Genomic DNA, 20,095 nt, shown 5'->3' with positions numbered 1-20,095 from the left:
TTCAGAACATTTAAAGCAGTACTAAGTAACTCTTCCCCCTAGAGGCCATAAGCGCAACTGCAGGTGTCGTAGCAAGTTACGATTTTTTAATTTATTAATTGTCTTGAAGAGTAAATACGACACTGACAGGAAAGGCGAAGAGAGAGAGGGTCACTGTACATCCAATTATACAATAGAAATATTTTTTTTCACTCAAACTTGGCTGTAAATACTGTTTAAAGTGACGTTAGCCCGCAGTTAGCTTTGCCCGTTAGCATGTTAGCTTCTTCTTCGTGATTCCATTAGTGTGTATTGCTTTCTCCGCACCGGGGGCAGTAAAGTTGCAAACATGGTTTTCTGGCCAGAGACACCAGGGGGAGATGAAAGACCCTCCAATCATCCCATAAACACTTGTATTACCCCCACAGGGACCACGAAAAGGATTTATTAAGGTAAACACGTTACTGCTTTAAACTGGAATGAGAAATAAAAACGTAGCATCCCCCTGCCCGCTATGGTCCACTATGGTCCACTCCTGCCACCGTCCTGACTTTTCCCTCGCTTTCAAGATATTGACAACATAAGTATTTGCACTGGAGACGTATAGTCTTTAAACCAATGCTCGTAAGCCTTAATAATTCACGGCTATGTGAAAAAAAAGTGGGGTTCGGAACCGTTTTCAGTAGATCGCGAGCCTATTCCAGGGAACTTTTTTATTTCATTATTTTTCGTCTGAAACGGCACAGTCTGTTAAAATTCCAAGTTATTGACTGGTTTGATCATAATTTCAGTCTTAAAGGCATATCTACTGCTTGTTCAAGAGAAACATGCATGAAAAACAGACTTGACCTAGGGACCACCATTACGGTGGATCCCGAAGCCATTCCAAGCGAGAACCACTGCTTTACACAATGCACGACCCCTCCCAAGTGTTTCCACGGAGCTTGCAAGTGTTTTGACAGTCAAACCATCCATAAGACAGGTGCCATTGTGTAAGCTCAAGGCCCATAAAAAAGATACGGTAATGGCACTCAAAACTGATAAGCCGTCTATAAATGTCCGAACGGCTCCTCGCCTGTCTTATAACTCTTCTCCAGATCTCCACATCTGTCATTGTAAACACACATTATACACATTAACACTACTCACCATACTCAGCCACAAAGGTCCGTCCGAGAGGCGGGTCTAGTGGGATGATTGACGGGAGATTGAGATTGGTTGCTGTTTATGATGAACTGTAAAACCAGCTGCTGTGTGCTTATAAACAATTATAAACAAGAATGTTAAACTGTTTACGTTTTGTATTATCCACTGCACTTCTCAAGAACTGATGCCGGATTTCCATAGGAGCGGGATGGGGTGGGACATGTTTCCCGACAAATGTAGTGGCCACCTTGTCATCAGCGGATAATACAAATTCTAATGGAAAATAACGTAAAAACAGGAACAGTTATTTCATTACATAAAAGTAGTAGTTGTTGATGTTACTAAGAGTTTTGGTTCAAAGCTCAATACATCAGGCTAGGAATTAGATAAAAAGAAACTAAAGTCTAAAGTGGTTGTTACATGACTGGAGCAAAAACCTAGTTTTGAGAAGAGCAGTCCTGGAGTTTTGTAACGTGTGCGCATGTGCAAGTATATTTCTCTGCTCTTTCGTATCGGGTGGCCCCTAGAAAGGAAATGACCATATTTGGATTATAGCGTCATCTCGGGGACCCTTCACAGGACACGTGGATGTACTAGCTAATTTTGACCACTGTGTGAACAATCTTTATTTTCACCTGCTGTATCTTGCCTTAACCATTATCAAACAGAAATTGAGGCTTTCTCTACTGCGGTTACCTAACCTTAAAGTGATGAGGTATGTTTTTCCTGCTGCCTTTTGCCTCCGCCATTAGAGTGTTAGAGATGAGCAAGGGCAGACAGTATTGCAGACTGCACTGATTTAATGTACAGTACAGATTATACTGAGGCTGCATAATACATTTGTGTTCCATGCCTAAGATTAACTAAATGAAGGAACCATTTTGCTTAACTAAACCTATGCCAAATCCAATGAAACCACTCTCATCATGTGCAGTCATGTACATGATCATGTTCTTTATTAAGTCCATTTGCTCAAAATTAATGTCCACACTGAAGTTACACACAACCGGCTCATGTCTGTTAGCCTGGGAACACCCATGGTGCTCAGAAGCCTGGAGACCAAGGCTGAAATCTTTGCATGGATTTGGGGACCAATCACAGAATGGGGAGAGACGGCAAGACGATGACACACTATTCGACATACGGAAGCTTGTAGTTTGTTTACGGATCCAACATGACAGCAGCAGACGCAAAGCCATCTTTCAATCAAGCTTTAGACCTTGTTCTAAATAATTTATCTCAAACGTTTATTTTAAAAGAAGAACAGTGTTCTTCTACAATTGATATGATTGGCTATGGGCTACGTGCAGACGCAAATGTGATGGACATTCGTAGCGCCCAATAAACGGCTATGGACAATCATAAAACACACCTCTCCTATGAGAAAATGAATGGGTGGTTCCCAGGCTACATGTCTGTACTCCATCTACTACAAAAGTCCTGATACAGGAGCACACATCACACCCAGCTATGGGAACAGGGAACACACCAGCTATAGCCTATACGACCATTATAACACTGAGCATAACGTCAATGAAAATGATAAAGACGCCAATGTGTTTGCCATCACAACATTCCTACCGTCATTTCTGTTTTTTTTTTACATTTATTCAAGTACATGTACGTGACTGAGTGTACTTCTTGTTTTATCACACATCCTTTTTGAGTCAATATTTACACACAATAAATCTGGAAGTGACAAAGCTTCAAATTGACAGGTGAAAATAAACTACACATTAATTGCATTTACTTTTCTGGTCCATAGAAATATATCTATTGTTTTTATTGTGCATGGTTGTAAAATATCAGACTTGTTACGTTGTTTAATGTGTGCTTTAAGCGTTGGTTATAAAATGTACTGTATAGTACTCAGTACTACATTACTTTTGACTTCTTATTGACTATAACTATTTTAAATTAGCTGTACTTTTGAATGCATTGGCTACTCTACACAGCTCTGTTAAATCTTGCCATAACTGCAATTATATGACTAATAACAAGTATTACCTTTAGAAGAGTCGAGAGCTACTCATCAGTGAAGGCTTTGATTGTTTTGAATGTTTCTCATCTGACAGAAAACATTCCATGTTAGCGTAGCCAACTCCACACTCAGTCAGCACTATGTACATCGATCTTCAGCAGAAAGGTCTGTATCCCTGTTTGAAGGCTTCTGCTGTTCCACACTCACAACTCACTGTATGTTTATCCAACAGTTGTTTTACCAGATTATATTTCTGTAATTCCGAGGGAATGTCTTGTGTGGTTTGTTGTTGCCTACCAAGTGAAATCTACCGGACAATCACATGCGAGCTTAACAATACTGGGCGGGGCTCTGTGGTAAAGGTCCAATCAGACAGGGGGATCAACCAATAGCACAAGAGGAGCTCTATCACATACACACACACATGCTTTAGGAGCAGATGACGGCGGACTGGCACACAAACATGAAAATAAAGTCTGCAGCCGCTCGCTGCTAAAGAATATTTTTTGCTTGAGCGTGAGATATGAGGAGTGTGGCGTGAGAGCGTGTGAAGCCACTCAAATGTGTGTGTCTCACGCCAAAAGCGTGAGAGTTGGCAGACTTGTTAGTGTACAAAAGTCTTCTCTGAGCTAAACGTTAACTCAAATTTAGTCTGCTTTTTGTGGGGTCAGATATTCATCCAGTGGCAACTAAACATGATCTTGTAATATGTTAATTAAAATACTTCACCCAAGAGACTTTATAGTTCACACAATGTTAATTAAGAAATATCATTTTAAAGAGAAACCTTATCTTCTGAAATCATCCTTGTGTGACATTTAGAATAGATAGATAAGTATTAAAATGAGTTAATCCTCACATCCCTGTTTGACCCACATTTTACGGCTACATCTCTTTAGTAACCTAATTCCAAACAATGCAGGATATTATTGCGATCCCGGGGAATGTAACACACTAGTGAAATCTGGCATCCTGTTTGTGCTACAAATACACCACACTTTCAAGCTGTGATGTCTTATTCTTAGCCCTGTTTCACATTAGGCGACTTTATGCGCCTCCATAGATAAACAACACATGCTGGTGGCTGGGCTAAGTGGTCCAAACCATTTGTCCATTCGGAGTTGGGACTATTTTTGGAGACATGCAGCTGCCAGACTGTCAGTACAATTGCGTAATGTGTTCCCTTTTTTTTTATTATCTGTGTTTGTCTTCTCAGAGAAACGGGCTGGAAAATGGGGTGATGAGGAGCAGCCTCTGTTGACCTCGATGCAGACAACCAGTGATGGCCACTGCACCCCCCGTGAAGTGAGTTCACACGATACTCTCTCTGTCAGCTGAGCTTTTATTTGTTTACTCTTTAAAAAAGCTGCAGTACCTTATATTGCTCTGTTATCAAATCGTCGGAGGTAGTTGAAGGTGGTTGCCTAAAAAAAAACTTCGTAAGGTCATCAGTTGATGGACAGTGTTTAGTGCTAGTTCACATCCCACATGATTGCCCAAGTGCAGGCACTCACATGCGGTTACGTATTTGTTTGACACCTTTGTCAAAGCTGCACCTCACATTCTTCTCTGAAACCTTCACTCTGCCTTTTCCTCCTCTTGCCTCTCTCGCTCCGTGCCTCTCTCCCTCTGTGCCTCTCCGACGTGGCACTCTCTCACATTTGAGCGGGACAGTTGGATGTGAGCAGAGAAAATAAAACATAGCCTAAGACAGCATCTTGATCTTTTGTACAAATTGCTAACGACTGTTTAACTTTGTGATCAGACCAGCTGTCGGCAAAAGCCACGGAGGGTGGATAGTGTCAAACTCATGTGGACAGGCAGAGGCATAATTCTTCTGCTTCTGATTGTTCACTCACTGCATCATGTCAAGAAATAATAGGCTGTGGGAACAGTAAGACGTCTATAAGAGCATTCTACACATGACGCACTTTTAGTTTTTACCGTCTACCACCTTGCCTTGTATTCACAGACATGCGGCAGAAACAGCTGATGAATTAACTCGGCCATTGATCCAACAGTGATCCTGCATTTTGAGATTTCAACGCCTCCAACGCGGCTGACGCTAGAGTTGGGATTGTTGAACTTTTGGTGAAATTTGCAGGCCAATCAGGAGCTTGCCGCAACAGCGACGTAGGAGCGGACCCACCATGGAGGATTAGCTTCACAGCAGCTCTGACACTTCTACAAAGAAACACATCTGTGTTTCTTTTACCTAAACACCCAGGATTAAAAGCGGTGACAAGAGAACTAATTTCAGTTCCTGGATCTGCACTGGGAATGTGTTTGGCCTTTGATGATGCATAGAGCATCCCATCAGAGAAAGCTGATGCTATGTGCAAAAGCTCAGATCAATCATGTGGAAACAAGAAATATGATAATAAAGTCAATAAAACAACTATCTACATAAAGCAACCGTTTAATAAAGATCACACACAGAGCTGGGCTTGTTGACTTTGTAGTTTATTGCACACTTTTTCCAACAATTGGCCGTAACTGATTGTTAACATAGCTATTAACCAGCTGCTATGCTAGTTCGGATCAATCCTGTGAAAATAAGCAACTACATAAAGCAGCCTTTAAGATAATCACACACTGAGCCGGGCTTGTCACATTTGTAGTTTATGGCACACTTTTCATCAACAATGCGATGTCACGGTTTGCAGTCAGCGGTCAGCTACTCGCCATGGGGACAAATAATCCCGCTCTATTCAAACGTATCAGCTGGATGTAGGCTTAAATACAGCTACTTAAATACAGATCCTGGCATAGACCATGGGTATACAGTAGTTAAAGATTCATAGGACAGACAGCCTCAAAACATTATACAGGCTAGAGCTCCTTCCATGACGCGGCCTTGCTCCAGAGCACACTTTGAGCTGACGTGCGTCGTGCGGTCAGAGTGTCTTTGCACTTGGTGACAAGCGTTTGACTTCAATAAGCAGAAGTGTCCAACTCGGAGAAGAAATCAGAGACCCACAAGACAAAACAGCTTACAAAAGACACATCCAGGTCCATGAATGATTATACAAAGTGACAAGGTAACTGCAGCCAAACTAGCACTTGTGTAGCACGCAGTGCAGCATTCCCACTCATACAGAAGCGCAGACTAGGAGAGTAAACTGAAACCAGTTGTTCGCCCTGATTTTGAGTTTGCAAAAAAGTTGTTGTGTGGCCGCACAAAAGCAGCAGCTTTAGTGACAGACGTCCTCGAACCTGCATCAGTCGAAACTTGTCTAAAAGAACTAAGGCACTTATTCTCATTGTCATCATTCACAGATTGAAAAGACTACATCCTCACCATATTTCTCAGTGGCCTCAGATGCTTCTAACCATGGAAGTAAAACTCCTTCCACTGTCTGAAGACCTTGATGAATTTATAAAGGTCTTTAGGACTGAAAGGACAGGATCGTGGATACCACCGGCCAAAATGAGTTTCCTTCGCAGGGTGCCTGGGCGCAAACCCTTCGAGATCGGGTGAGGAGCTCAGTTTCCCGAGAGGAGCTCGGAGTAGAGTTGGATGCCTCCTGGCCGCCTCCCTCGGGAGGTGTTCCAGGCATGTCCTTGTGGGACAAGGCCTTGTGGAAGATGACTATGTCTCTGAGCTGGCCTGGTGTCGCCTCGGGGTCCCCCAGAACAGCTGGAGGAGATGTGCATCGATCAGGAAGTCTGGACATCTCTGCTGAGACTGCTACCTCCGTGACCCAGCCCTGGATAAAGCGGAAGAAAATGGATGGATGGACCTTGATGAATTGGCAGCCAGTTTACACAAACAAAAAACAAACAAGATAAATGAATATGGCTTAAGTCTGGACATGGTTTCAGCATTTTGTGCTTATAATGCAAGTGTAAATTGTGGGAAAAACAGTTTACCACCCCACCTCCTGAAAGTGCACATTGTCGTTGTGTCCTTGGGCAAGACACTTCACCCACATTGCCCCCAGTGTCTGCGTACATTGGTGGATGAATGAGAGTATGAATGGGTGAGTGGATCCTTGCTGTAAAGCGCTTTGAGTGCCTAATGTTGGTGGAAAAGCGCTATATAAGTTGAGACCATTTACCATTTACCAGAGTAAGTAAACAACAGTGGTATTGTTAAGGCAAACAGCATGGCACGCGTAGTACATAATACAGCTAAACATGCTGGAGACAGACTTTTCATCATCTACCAAATGAACTGCAGAATTAAAAGCAGTGTTTGCTTTTGTGGAAGAAGATTATTTGACTATCAGAAGACACGTTCTCACCCTGCTGTAGCATGGCTACATGATTCCCGGAGTGCCATCAAGAGCTTTAGTGTCCAAAGTCACTCTGGGAGTTGGCACTTTGATGGAGAGGGACACACTCTTGCACTACAAGTGTACCTGTCATTTCTCTGTAACAGTCTAAAAGTATTTCATGAAATTGTGCTTGTACTTGAAAGAGAAGAAGGAACTGTATGTGATTTGTATGACATCATGGTCAACTTGAAGACAAAGCTGCAGCAATTCTGATTCCTTTTTTGGAATGGAGACAAGTGCCCGACTACAAACCATCTCTAATCAAGAGGCAAGGAGACTGATCTAGCAAACTTCTACACATCTGCACTGGCTTATCTTTAGAAATGGTATGACTTTGCTGATGGAAATGATCAGAAGCATGTAGCCAGCCTGTCCTTAAAGAGCCAGTTCATATATATATATATATATATATATATATATATATATATATATATATATATATATATATATATATATATATATATATAGTATAACATATTTAACAAATTACTCTTACGTTCTTTTTCCTTTCTGCAGTGAGTTTTTGGAACAATGCTCCTGCAGTAGTTCTTGGCTGGGATACATAATGAAGAAGAGCCATTTTGTTTTGCTTTCTTGGCCTATGCACCAATGCTCTAAGTAGCTTATAAAATAAAGATTTCGGCAGTCAAATATACAGTATTACATGTACCTTATTACGCACAACTTTATTTACACTTACATAGACTTAATTTCACAAAATATAGCACATGTAATGACAGTCTTGTTTTTTGTGTTTCCCTCACTGTCATAATTTGTCCCACTTAAGCAGACCCGCTGCCCCACATTTGTGTGGTTAAGATCTAGTCCCCCTAAGGTAGCAGAGGGTGGGGCTCCACAGGGAGGACACAGGTGCAAAATGTAGCTACAAATAATAAATAGGGTAAAGTGCAAAAAATGCCAACTGGGTTAACTAAAACTAAAGCCCACTATTCCACAGCACAATAAGCTCTATGTAGCCTACTCATATTCAGACTGAGTGAGCTACGTATGCACATATTTTGTACCCCCCTCCTTTGAGTGGAAACTTCTGTAGCCTTGAATCCAAGGGTTTTGCTCATATTTTTTTGCAGTTTGTTGGATGACATAATCGGCTCTGAAGAACAAGGCGAGCAGCAGGAGTTCCTGAGCTCTGTGGAGAAGGTTATCCTCACCATCTTCCTGTCCATCATCATCATCATGACTGTGTTTGGCAACCTCCTCGTGATGGTGGCCCTATGCAAAGACCGGCATCTACGGTGAGCATTGAAGATCCTGTATTACTCTGTATGATTCGAATAGGAGTGTTTACTAGTGTTTTTATAATGTATTCTTTGGTTGGCTGAATAGGAAGCGATTATCTTAAAAAACAAAACACAACTCCCGCAACTCATTTTTGAGTACATAACAAAAGGTCTAAAAAGTTTATTCAACATAATAAATGAGTTTTGTCAACCATTATAACTATTATTATCATTAGAGTGACAAAACATGTCCCACATTTATGCAACCATAACACACATCATTGTGTGCAGTACTGCATAGGTGTAGTAAAAATGTCTGTCCCGGCAAATCGCAGTGAACAAATACAGTTCATTCATGAAAAGAGCATGACTTGACTCACATGGTGTAAGGTTACACACAACAACAAGGGTTTTATTTGCATCACAAGTTACTTGGAATCTGTGTTGAAAGAGCACAGTTGTAGTGTCTGAGACCATGGAACTATCATGAGATGGTTTGTGTGGTTATGTTCATGCTGACTACACTGTATTTAGAAAGCACAAAGAGACAGACCACTGGGCTATACTATGAAGCTGGTTGAACTTAAGCTGGATTTGTTCCTGTAACCCGGGTTGACAAACCAAGACATGGAGCTTTCGAATAAGCGGTACTACAAAGCGCGTTATCAGTCGGTTTAGTTAACCCGGGTTTCTCTCAGGATTTGTTCATGTGAAACAGGAGGAGTCAGTGCCAAGCGGCCAATCACTGAAGAGACACTGACTAATTATACATTGAACACATTTTAACAATCTCTGTCACAACTTAAACGCAACACTAGTATTATGTGAACGAGATAGGCCTATAAGCTTTTTTCTTGTAAGCGTCTAAAATCTGCGTCAGCCACATACAGAAAAAGGACATTTTATAAAATCCAATGCGCTCTTTCAAATAAGGACTTCTGTTGCCACTGCTCAAGATGCTTCCTAAGTTTCCCTCTGCTCCTCACAGTGTTGGGCAACTTACTGTAAAATAGTAATATATTCTATATTAGTAATTACAGTTTTAAAAATGTTATATGTTTGTATTACATATTACTGTTTCAAAATTCAAGTGCTGCGCATGAGATCATAAAAATAGCATAACCAAAACGAAGCGAGTGTAAAACAATAAAAATTAAATAAAAACAATAAATTAGAATAAAACAGACAACACTGAATTGAAATAAATAGAAATAAAAAGAGATGTAAAAACAATGTAGCTGAGTTACACTACTTTGAGTTACTTCTGAGTTACTTTATGCAAAATATAAACTGTAGTAATAATGTATAATAATGCCACTGAACAAAAGTGCAGTCAGAGATTTCCTTTTTCTTTCGCTTTCTCTCATGTTTTGTTTTGACAACATTAACTCCACGTAACTGCAGATCTAACACACTAGTGTCCAACTTTATTTGGTGCTGCATTTTATTCGGGGGGAGTAGTAATGACTAATACATTACCATATTTTGTATAAGTAATATTATATTCCTTAGTCATACTGTAGTCTTGTAAGCCGTTACTTTTGTAATACGTGACACCCAACACTGCAGATTGGTCAAAGAGCCGTGTTCTTATCTAAGCCGGGAACTAAATTTGGTCCAGAGCAGGTTATGCTTTAGGGCATGTTTACGTGGAGATCCACCCCGCTTGAAAGTTAGAGTTATGCCCCGCTAACAAACCAGTCCAGCTTTGTAGTATTACCCTCTACACTGAACAATCATTTCAAATGTTCAGAGGGAAGAGACAAAACTTTGACACTGAGAACATAGCAATAAAGACATAAATATCATGTGCGACAACATCACAGCGTTAACAATGACAGGTCTGGTCCGCTGTCAGCCACAGCCTGAGGTTTAGGTGTGGGACATTTTAGTATTTCACTCTATAGCTCTACTAAATGTGGACTTTTTGTTGCAGGAAAAAAAAGACCAACTACTTTATTGTGTCCCTGGCGTTTGCTGACCTCCTGGTGGCGCTGGTGGTCATGCCCTTTGCTGCGATTGAGCTGACCACTGGTGAATGGCACTATGGGGAGATCTTCTGTCTGGTGCGGACTTCCTTGGATGTGCTGCTAACTACTGCATCTATCCTGCATCTCTGCTGCATAGCCTTAGACAGGTCTGTGGGGTTATCAGGGGGCAAAAAGTAAATGACAAAATGCTTGGCATTATTGGGGGAAAGAAAAGTGGGATTCCTTTGAAGCACAAATTAAGGCCAAAAAACTGTAAGGTTCAGATGTATTTTGGTCCATAGGGAAATGTGACCTCTGTGGGTGGCCCATTCTTCAATGCGGCAGGGCATCTCCAGATATCTGGAGATGCATTCAACCTACTGTTTGTTTGTTTTGGGTAAATGAGGATAATCCAGAGCACCTGGACATAGCCTGGCCAGCCAGCCACTCCTTCCTACTTTCTGATTCAAAAGCAGGAGCGTCTGGACCCTGTTTAAGTTTTTTAATCAATCCAATCATAGATGCAAACTTATAACACACCACTCAAATGCTGAAGATTCACTCTGTATAAACTTTATAACTTATTTCACCTGTAACTAACAGAGTTAAAGCGGGTTTCAGAGTACACATCTTTGTAAAGAATAGAAAAAGCGTGTAGTGGCCAAGCCAGAGGAAACCTAGCCTGGCAAAAGCCAGACTGACTTTATTTATGTATTCATAAATACATATAAAGACAGTCTGGAATTGTGGTAATAGGACGCAATTTCCAAATCGAACTGGAGGCGGGGCTAACGATCGCGGTTTGAACGAGAGCAAACCAATCAAACACAAAGCGACTTACGCTTTGCGTTCACGTCCTCCGCCATGATTGTTTGTCCACTCGCGCAGTCGAGTAAATGTTCAGGTGAAAGCCGTCAGAGCAGCTTCTTGCTGTGGCTTTAACGACAAGTCCAGCTCATTTAAAACAGAAGAAAGGCACTGGTACAGCTTCAATAGGACGTGGCATGTTTACATGCATGAGTCCCATTTGTGTTTATCAACACGATTTCCTATCATTTCCAACGATTATTAAATGATTTCCAAACGATTTCCCCAATCCACTTCAAACATAAACAATTGGATAAACCTCCAGTGGGCTCTTGAATAAGGTCTAAGTTAATATCAGGGGGAACTGCACAGCTTCTTGCTCCAGCTAAATTGGACGATGGGTCCTTTATGTGGTGGATAATTACTCAAGAGTTTAAATGTGCTTGATTGTTGAGTTTTGACAATGAATTTATTTAATTTCATATTATTCCAGGTATTATGCTATCTGCTGCCAGCCGCTGGTCTACAGGCACAAGATGACCCCGGTGCGAGTGGCTGTGATGCTAAGTGGGTGCTGGCTCATCCCCACTTTCATCTCTTTTTTGCCCATCATGCAAAGTTGGAATGCCATCGGCATAGAGGACATTGTAAGTTGTTTCTTGTAATCCAAAGCAGGCCCAGTGGAACATAAATGAACACAAAAAAGACAATTATTAAAATGCCCCCGATAAACATCACCATGGGGCTCATGGGGCAAGGGATTTTATGTACCTCTTTAAAAGTCCCCTAGACAGAGCTGTTCTGTTTGCCTGGACCAATGCCACTCCAGTGTAATATTGTCTGCTTTTAATAACAGTTCCAATCCTTCCACAATGTCACAGTAATGCAGTGATCACGAAACAATTTCAGTCCCCAGCGGAGGCTCTCTAGCTCAAAGCAACTATCCTCTAAAGACAATTCTCATGTCTGCATTCAGTGTGTTTGGGCGTCTTGTTATTTTAGAGATGGGAGAGACACCCAGAGGCAGACGAGGACAGACAAAGAGCTTTGGCCAGACTCAATGAAATTCCACCAAAAAACAATATTATGTGAAAAGGATTGCTACTTTGAACTTATCTGGAAAACAGTATCAACAAGAAATGCAGATGGACAATACAATTGTTTCCATTCATGCTGAGTCTATATTAATCTGGCGCAAACTGAGGACATATATTGAGCATAATTAAGAGTAATGCTGCACCATTACGGTAATAGGTCTGGAGCATGACTCTGGGCTGACCTTGTTACAGTGCCACGGACAGATTCATCTCATGGAGACAGTCTAAGCATGAAGGCTGAAGTTTCCTGTGCACCTTTTCACTACAGCTCTTGCTGTACTTGCTGTACTCAATATTCTTTATAATGTTGTAGGGATTTACCGTATGTATCCAGCATGTATTGCACTTCTTAATGATAAGGTGATATTGAAATTGAAATGCCAGTGGCTACATTTACATGCAGACCAACAATCTGTTCATGATCTGATTCTGGAGTTCTCAGATTATTGAAGTGGCTGTAAACAGCATAATCTGATATACATTATCATAGGTGCAATCTGATTTCTGATCTGATTGGGACAAGGCCTTGTGAAAGACCCAGGACACGGTGGTGGGGCTATGTCTCCGAGCTGGCCTGGTGTCGCCTCGGAGTCCCCCCAGAACAGCTGGAGGAGGTGTGTGTGGACCGGGAAGTTTGGGCATCTCTGCTGAGACTGCTGCCCCCGCGACCCGGCCCCGGATAAAGCGGAAGAAAATGGATGGATGGAATCTGATTTCTTTCCAATCTTTCACACGTGTGCATGAACTAACCAGGAAAGTAAAACAAAAAGGTCAAGCCAGTGTCACAAAGACAAAGATTAAAATTAGTTATGAAAATAAAATAAACTATGAAAACCAAACCACACTGATTTAAATAATATCCCGGAGAGGGAGAGGGGAAAGAGGCGAGATTTACGTTAAGTGTCAGAGAAACTGCAATCATTCCACTGTCACCAAAGCACAAGCAAAGAATCAGGAAACTATTTTTATTCACATCTTAGTGCTTAGCAGCAGCAGTACAGAGTTTGTTTAACAGAATTGCGCAGCAGTGGCTGCCGCCTGAAGTGAACAAACGGCAGCAACTGATTGTGAGCATTTCAAGCGGCCAAACAGAAGCAACAGCACGATTTGTGCGGTTAGGTGTGAACTACCTTAAAGGGGCTAGATGCAAGTTCTTCGTTTTATGCTCACTACTGCCACCTCAGGTCTTATGCGTAACTGCAGCTTCTATATTAAGTTCGTGCATGACGGCGCTTCGGACCGAAGTAACACCTTTTTGAGTGACAGTGCAGGGTTTTAGAGGCAGTTGTGGTGAACAAGTCTGGGCTCATTCTACACATTAGGACAGTGCTTGAACATATAGGGGGAGGAAAATACTTAGTTTTAACAGTTTTAAACTCCGTATAGTTCCTTTAAGCCTAAACAGGATGAGTGTCAGCGTCCGCCATGAGAAAAAGTGTCCGAAGAGGGTTGTCAGTGAGGAAGGAGGTTGGCAAAGGAGCTTGTATGCTAAACTGAGCTGAGCTCCTTTAGCTTAGGGACCTCTGGAGGTTCCTCACCAGCGGCTAGTAGCTGTGTGCCATCCCACAGTTCACCGCACTGCTGCCCCCTCCCCACCCCCGAGTGATTCCGAAAATTGCTGATCTCTGCTCAACCACTGTTAATGATTGACAGCCACACATTTAATTCAATAAAACAATAATATGCACAAGCCAAACATTATAAAAGTCCATCCATCCACCCATTTTCTTCCGCTTTATCCGAGGCCGGGTCGCGGGAGCAGCAGTCTCAGCAGAGATGCCCAGACTTCCCAATCCACGCACAGTCGCACACCTCTTCCAGCTGTTCTGGGGGGACCCCGAGGCGACACCAGGCCAGCTCGGAGACATAGTCCCGCCAGCGTGTCCAAGGGAGACGGCCAGGAGGCATCTAAAACAGATGCCCTAGCCACCTCAGCTGCTCCTTTCAACGTGAAGGAGCAGCGACTCTACTCCGAGCTCCTCCCGGGTAACTGAGCTCCTCACCCGATCTCGAAAGGTGCGCCCAGCCAGCCTGCATTTTGGGCGCTTGTATCGGCGATCTTGTCCGTTCGGTAATTACCCAGATCTCATGACCTAGGTGAGGGTGGGAACGTAGCTCAATCGGTGAATCAAGAGCTTTGTTTCTGTGACTCAGGGCTGTAGCTGCGGAGAGTCTGAAACGGTCTGTTTTCTGTGTGGCTTCATATCAATATGGTGATTCATGTTTGAAACTTCCTGCGCTAGTGCAGATGTAGCTGCAGTCTGTGGGGTTTATAAAGTCCTGTTTATTGAGTGGCAGATTATGGTCATGCACGTTAAAAATATAATTAAAGTCAGTGGCCCGCAGCTCGGGAGAATTTAGGAGCGTTTTTTGTAGTCCAAGGATAATGTAGTTTTTATGAAACAGCTGTTGGTGACGTGACTTCCCCGGTGGGTGAGGATGGTCGGATTGTCCAAAACGTAGCTGAAGCTTTTGTTCCTAACAGCATAGGGACCTAACAGTTGACCTTATGTGACAAAGGAACAGGAGTTAGGATCAGGACTCAGGAGCGATCATTTGAGGAATTCGGATTGATCACCTCCACATGGTTCTGCAAGTAGACACACTTGAAGGTAGGGGTGGCGAGATAGTTCAGTTGAGGCTAATGCACTGCCTTCATGTGCTCTGGGAAAGACGATCTTTTCCAGTTGTGTTGTGCGTTTCTGTTCAAGTGCTTTTGTGTCATAACAAAGTGCAATACTAAAAAAAAAGAATACACTTTAAACAAATAAATTCACACAAGAACGTCGCCTACAAACTGCTGACCATCTGCTACGTCAGTTTTGGTAGAACAGGTTCAGCATTTTTATTTCACATGCCACTAAATGGATAGAGATAACATGTGTTGCTAAATAAATAAACTTCATAACAATCAGATAGCGGCATGAAAATGTCTTATAGCTGTTCTCTGTCATGTTGAAAGGTCAAAGGTTATCTCATCTCCAGTTTCCCAGTGGAAAATGAGATTCGTTGGCATTCACGTGCAATTTTCTACTCGACAAGTGGTATTTACCATAAATGCGAGACCCCATGAAGGCAGCATTATATCCAAAATTGCATGTAGCACCCGGAGTTTTGGATGATCAGATTCCTGAAGTCAAATGTAAATGCATCAGATCTGATTATTGGGTAATTCCATTACTTCAGTTATCTGATTTTTCTGACCATGCAAACGTAGACTGTGACAGGAATGCTCACTGTCGTATATGGCAAATTCCAAAGCCTATTACGACTTAACTAAGATAAAGTAATGGATTTTAAGTGAATTACATTTCTCAATAATCCATTCTTGATCATTCTAATCACTTAGCACACATGAGTCAAATTCTCAATACCCAGAGCTTATAACTTACAGCCAATAATGAGGAAAATAGCAATAGTCACATGTCGTTTCACCACTGTGTACAATAGATCACAATCCCTAGGCCCAAGTTGAACCAATGACATTTTGTCCAGATGTTGTTGAGGAAACAAACAGTTTGGAAAATATCCTTTAATACTCACAGCTCTCATGGAGTAAAAAAAGAAATTGGGTTATTTTAATTGTACAAATATGTGTGCCACAACATAAAAAGGACATTGAGCAGTCTCCTATATGCTTATCTGAGCTTGTTCTTGTCAATTGTAGATTGCAGAGCGACGAGCGTTAGCCGGCGCAAATGACACCAGCTGTTTGTTCATGGTGAACCGTCCATACGCTCTCGTCTGCTCGGCTGTGGCCTTCTACGTCCCTCTGGCGCTCATGATCCTGGCCTACCAGCGCATCTACGTCACCGCCATGACACACGTGCGGCAGATCGAGACCTTGCAGCGGGCCGGTTCAGCACCTGTGTTTGGGACAGTGCCAGTCATCACTGTGCGCTCGTCCACATCTTCAGACCCCATGGACCACTACAGACTCCGGCCACCTCAGGGCACCCCCAACTCGGAGCACGGCCCCATACTGAACAGCCGCATGCGGATTGAGACAAAAGCGGCCAAGACACTGGCTGTCATCATGGGCTGCTTCTGCTTGTGTTGGGCGCCGTTTTTTATCACCAACATAGTTGATCCCTTTATCCACTACTCAGTGCCGTGGCAGCTCTGGACAGCATGGCTCTGGTTGGGCTACATCAACTCAGGGCTCAACCCCTTCTTGTATGCATTCCTGAACAGAGCGTTTCGGAGGGCATTCTTGGTCATCCTCTGCTGTGGAGACGAGCGCTACACACGACAGGGCAGCCACTCCTACGGACACACCAACAGAGCGTGCTCTGCCGCCTCCGTCAACGGCACGTCAATGGCACTCAGGTACGTAGAGCGATATTCCAAACACGTCATTTATCTGCAGTTACGCATCACAAGCAAAACCCATGGGGTGGGCCAAATGGTCTTGAGGCTTCCAATATGTTTAGGCAGCAAACACACACTCTCTTAGCAAAGTAAAGAAGGTCTGGTGGAAACCCTCTCTGCTTTTTTTGCACATAACATATTTTAACAGCGGTGTTCAAAGGTTTTTTATTAAGAGCTTCACATTGAAGCCTGAATACAGCATGGTGGGCCACAGATCGGTGGTCAATGCAGGCAAACATTCACTATGGTATAGGTATTTTTAAGAGGGGTTCTGTGCACCTAACTAGGCTTTGAACCATAATATCCATCTCAAAATATAATGTCGAATCGAATCGAATGATTAAAGTTGCGACAACAAGTACCATCTCTGGCAATGTTTGCCAACCCAGCAAGAAGCCTGGGGGGCCACCAAAAATGTATCTGAGGGCCGTATCTGACCCCTGGACCGGACTCTGGGCACCCCCAGTTTAAAAGATATTTTATTCTGAATTGATGAGCACTAACAGGGACATGTACGGGGGTGACCAGGTGTAGCACAGGCCCCTGGATTTTGATTGGCCTCCCCAGGAAACACCCCACTATTTGAGGCTGAGGCCGACGAAAAAAATACATCAACAAATAACAAAAATGATGCACGTTATCTACAAGAATTTGGCTGGTCCTTATGCCACTAGGCCATTGAGATCCACGATGATACAAATCCATCTGCCAGCCGACTTTCTGTATTAAGCTGCTTCTTCTTCCCTTTCTAGGAAACCCCATTTCTGTATCAATGCTCATTCTGAATCTATGGATGAGGATAGATGTGTGTTTGCACTCTCTGCCTCTTGAGGTAATGGCAAAGCTGACAAGATACTGCCTATCTTGTCAACTCTATGTAGACTATGGTTTGATTAATTCAGATAATGCGTGAATGGCATTACCATTCATCAAGTAAGTAAAGGCTGCTTTTAAGTAGGTTATACAGCATGCGCACTTTCTGGCTTCAAAAAGGCACTGTATGCAATCGCAGTCAGTCTGGATGGCCTGAAACTGCTTCATTTCAGCATATAGGATAATCAGTATTCAGATCAGAGAATCCTTTTGGTGTATGTTTCATCCATAAAATCGAGAACCAAAAGAAAAAATGCAAACCTGAATAACTTTTATGTCATGTTTTTAGAATTTAGACTAAATCAAGTTACAATTATCCTAGGTAAAATCCATTTGAACATGTTTACGTCATATCTTGGGACACAGATAAGTAATGTTTGTTTATGTGTAAAATCTCACATGCTGTTTAATATGTGCCGTCAGATCCGCACAAGTTGAACTCAGCAAAGTGGTTTTACAGTGACCTTTAAAGCTGTGGTAATCAAATTATTTTCTCGTAGTAGAGTAAACCTCTTTTGGCGCCACAGATCCACATTGTAAACCTGACATTTGAAACAGAAAAACAGACCCTTCGCTGTTGTGTCTCAGAATTTTCTTCCAGCACAAACCCGGAAGTCAGGGGTTAAAATTAGCGCAGTGTTAGCATTGACTCTGTCTCGCTGTGAACTGCGGCTGAGATGAGCTTCTAATTAACTCAGGTGAACAACTGGGATGTGCGAATGGGTCTGTGAGAGCTAAAAACATGCATTACAGCTGAGACAATTTCCCACTTTCATGGTTTGATTCAGGTTGTGCAGCTTTAAAGGAATAGGCCACCGTTTTTACATACTGTGATATGCTCTTACCTCACTTTAGACGTGTTAATATATCCCCGTCTGGTCTTTGTCCGTGCGCTCTGCTAGGCAAACGGAGCACATACGCAGCCTCTCCCACATGTCATATAGCTCCAAAAAAGCTCACGATAGAAGCTACCAAGCTCTTCCACGTGTTCCCTATTTAAATAAAGTTACGTGAAGTGTTTTCATGCGAAGTATATTTACACAGAAATGTAAACGTGTCGATTTTATAAGCAAATAAAAAGGGGGACTATATTGTGAGGCGTAATGATATGAGGAGTAAAACGTCCGCGCAGTAACTCCTAAAGGTTATTGACGGAAGTGAGCGGGGGAAGTCTTAAGGAGTTACTGCGCGGACGTTTTGCTCCTCGTATCATTACGCCTCACAATATAGTCCCCCTTTTTATTTGCTTATAAAATCGACATGCTACATTTCTGTGTAAATATACTTCGCATGAAAACACTTCACGTAACTTTATTTAAATAGGGAACACGTGGAAGAGCTTGGTAGCTTCTATCGTGAGCTTTTTTGGAGCTATGTGACATGTGGGAGAGGCTGCGTCTGTGCTCCGTTTGCCTGGCAGAGCGCACGGACAAAGACCAGACGGGGATATATTAACACGTCTAAAGTGAGGTAAGAACATATCACAGTATGTAAAAACGGTGGCCTATTCCTTTAAAGGGATATTTCAGGATTTTTGACATAGGGCCTCATGTCCTAGTTATCTGGAGATTTTATTTATTTTCAATTCATGCAGTCCATTTGAAGAGTTTAGCGGTGCTAGGCTAGTGCTAGGCTAGTGCTAGGCTAGCGCATGTCTATGGTAACTAGTAGCCTGCATTAAAAACAGTCTGACCCAAGCACAATGCACCTGAAGCAAATCACTTATAACACCAGACCGATATAGACGTCTGCATTGAATAATTGAATAATTTATTTAAATATAACCATTTTGCATTTAAAAGAACTTATTATGAGCAGCTTCCTGGTTGTAAGCAACGCCGCGGCGGAGTGATCTGCTAGGTTGCCGAATCTACAGTAGTTTGTTTACTTGCGGCCGGCATTACTGAATTTGAAGAGGTTTTTAATAGCCTAGCACTAGCCTAGCGCCACTAAACAGCATGAATTAAATAAAAAAATCTCCAGAAATCAACAACACTCTGGATAACTACGTAATGAGGCCCTATATAAAAAAAAAACTGAAATATCCCTTTCAAGGGACTAGATGCAAGTTGGCCATTTTTATACTCACTACTGCCACCTCAGGTCTTACACGTTACTGCGACCAAAAGTAACAACTTTTTGTGTGGCAGTGCAGGATTTTTTAGAGGCAGTAGTGATAAATAGGTCTGGGCTCATTCTGCACATTAGGACATGGCTGTAACTTGTAGGGGGAGGAAAATACATCATCTTAACATTTTTAAACTCTGTATAGTCCCTTTAAGGTGTGACAATAAAGAAGAAGCAAAAAGTTACAAAGCAAATCTTGAAATGAGTGGTTTGAAGACGTAGT

At 42.4% G+C, this 20,095-nt stretch overlaps 1 protein-coding gene across 2 annotated transcripts in view; it reads left to right on the top strand.

Annotated features, from left to right (window-relative positions):
• Window positions 1-20,095, top strand: part of LOC306982975 (5-hydroxytryptamine receptor 4) — a gene marked incomplete at its 3' end in the record, with an annotated part of 66,883 nt that overhangs the window by 17,521 nt on the left and 29,267 nt on the right. The window contains exons 2-7 of one of the 2 annotated variants that reach the window (XM_079582621.1): window positions 4,323-4,411; window positions 8,478-8,642; window positions 10,564-10,764; window positions 11,898-12,051; window positions 16,169-16,830; window positions 17,625-17,704. In XM_079582621.1, coding sequence (XP_079438747.1) covers window positions 4,389-4,411; window positions 8,478-8,642; window positions 10,564-10,764; window positions 11,898-12,051; window positions 16,169-16,830; window positions 17,625-17,703 — 1,284 coding nt within the window. In that variant the 5' untranslated portion in view covers window positions 4,323-4,388. The remainder of the gene's footprint in view (window positions 1-4,322; window positions 4,412-8,477; window positions 8,643-10,563; window positions 10,765-11,897; window positions 12,052-16,168; window positions 16,831-17,624; window positions 17,705-20,095) is intronic. The other variant, XM_079582620.1, reaches the window with a different exon arrangement.

Source organism: Gobius niger (genome assembly GCF_951799975.1).
Source record: "Gobius niger genome assembly, chromosome: 2".
Classification (NCBI taxonomy): domain Eukaryota; kingdom Metazoa; phylum Chordata; class Actinopteri; order Gobiiformes; family Gobiidae; genus Gobius; species Gobius niger.
This window is presented reverse-complemented; position numbering and strand designations above follow the sequence as displayed.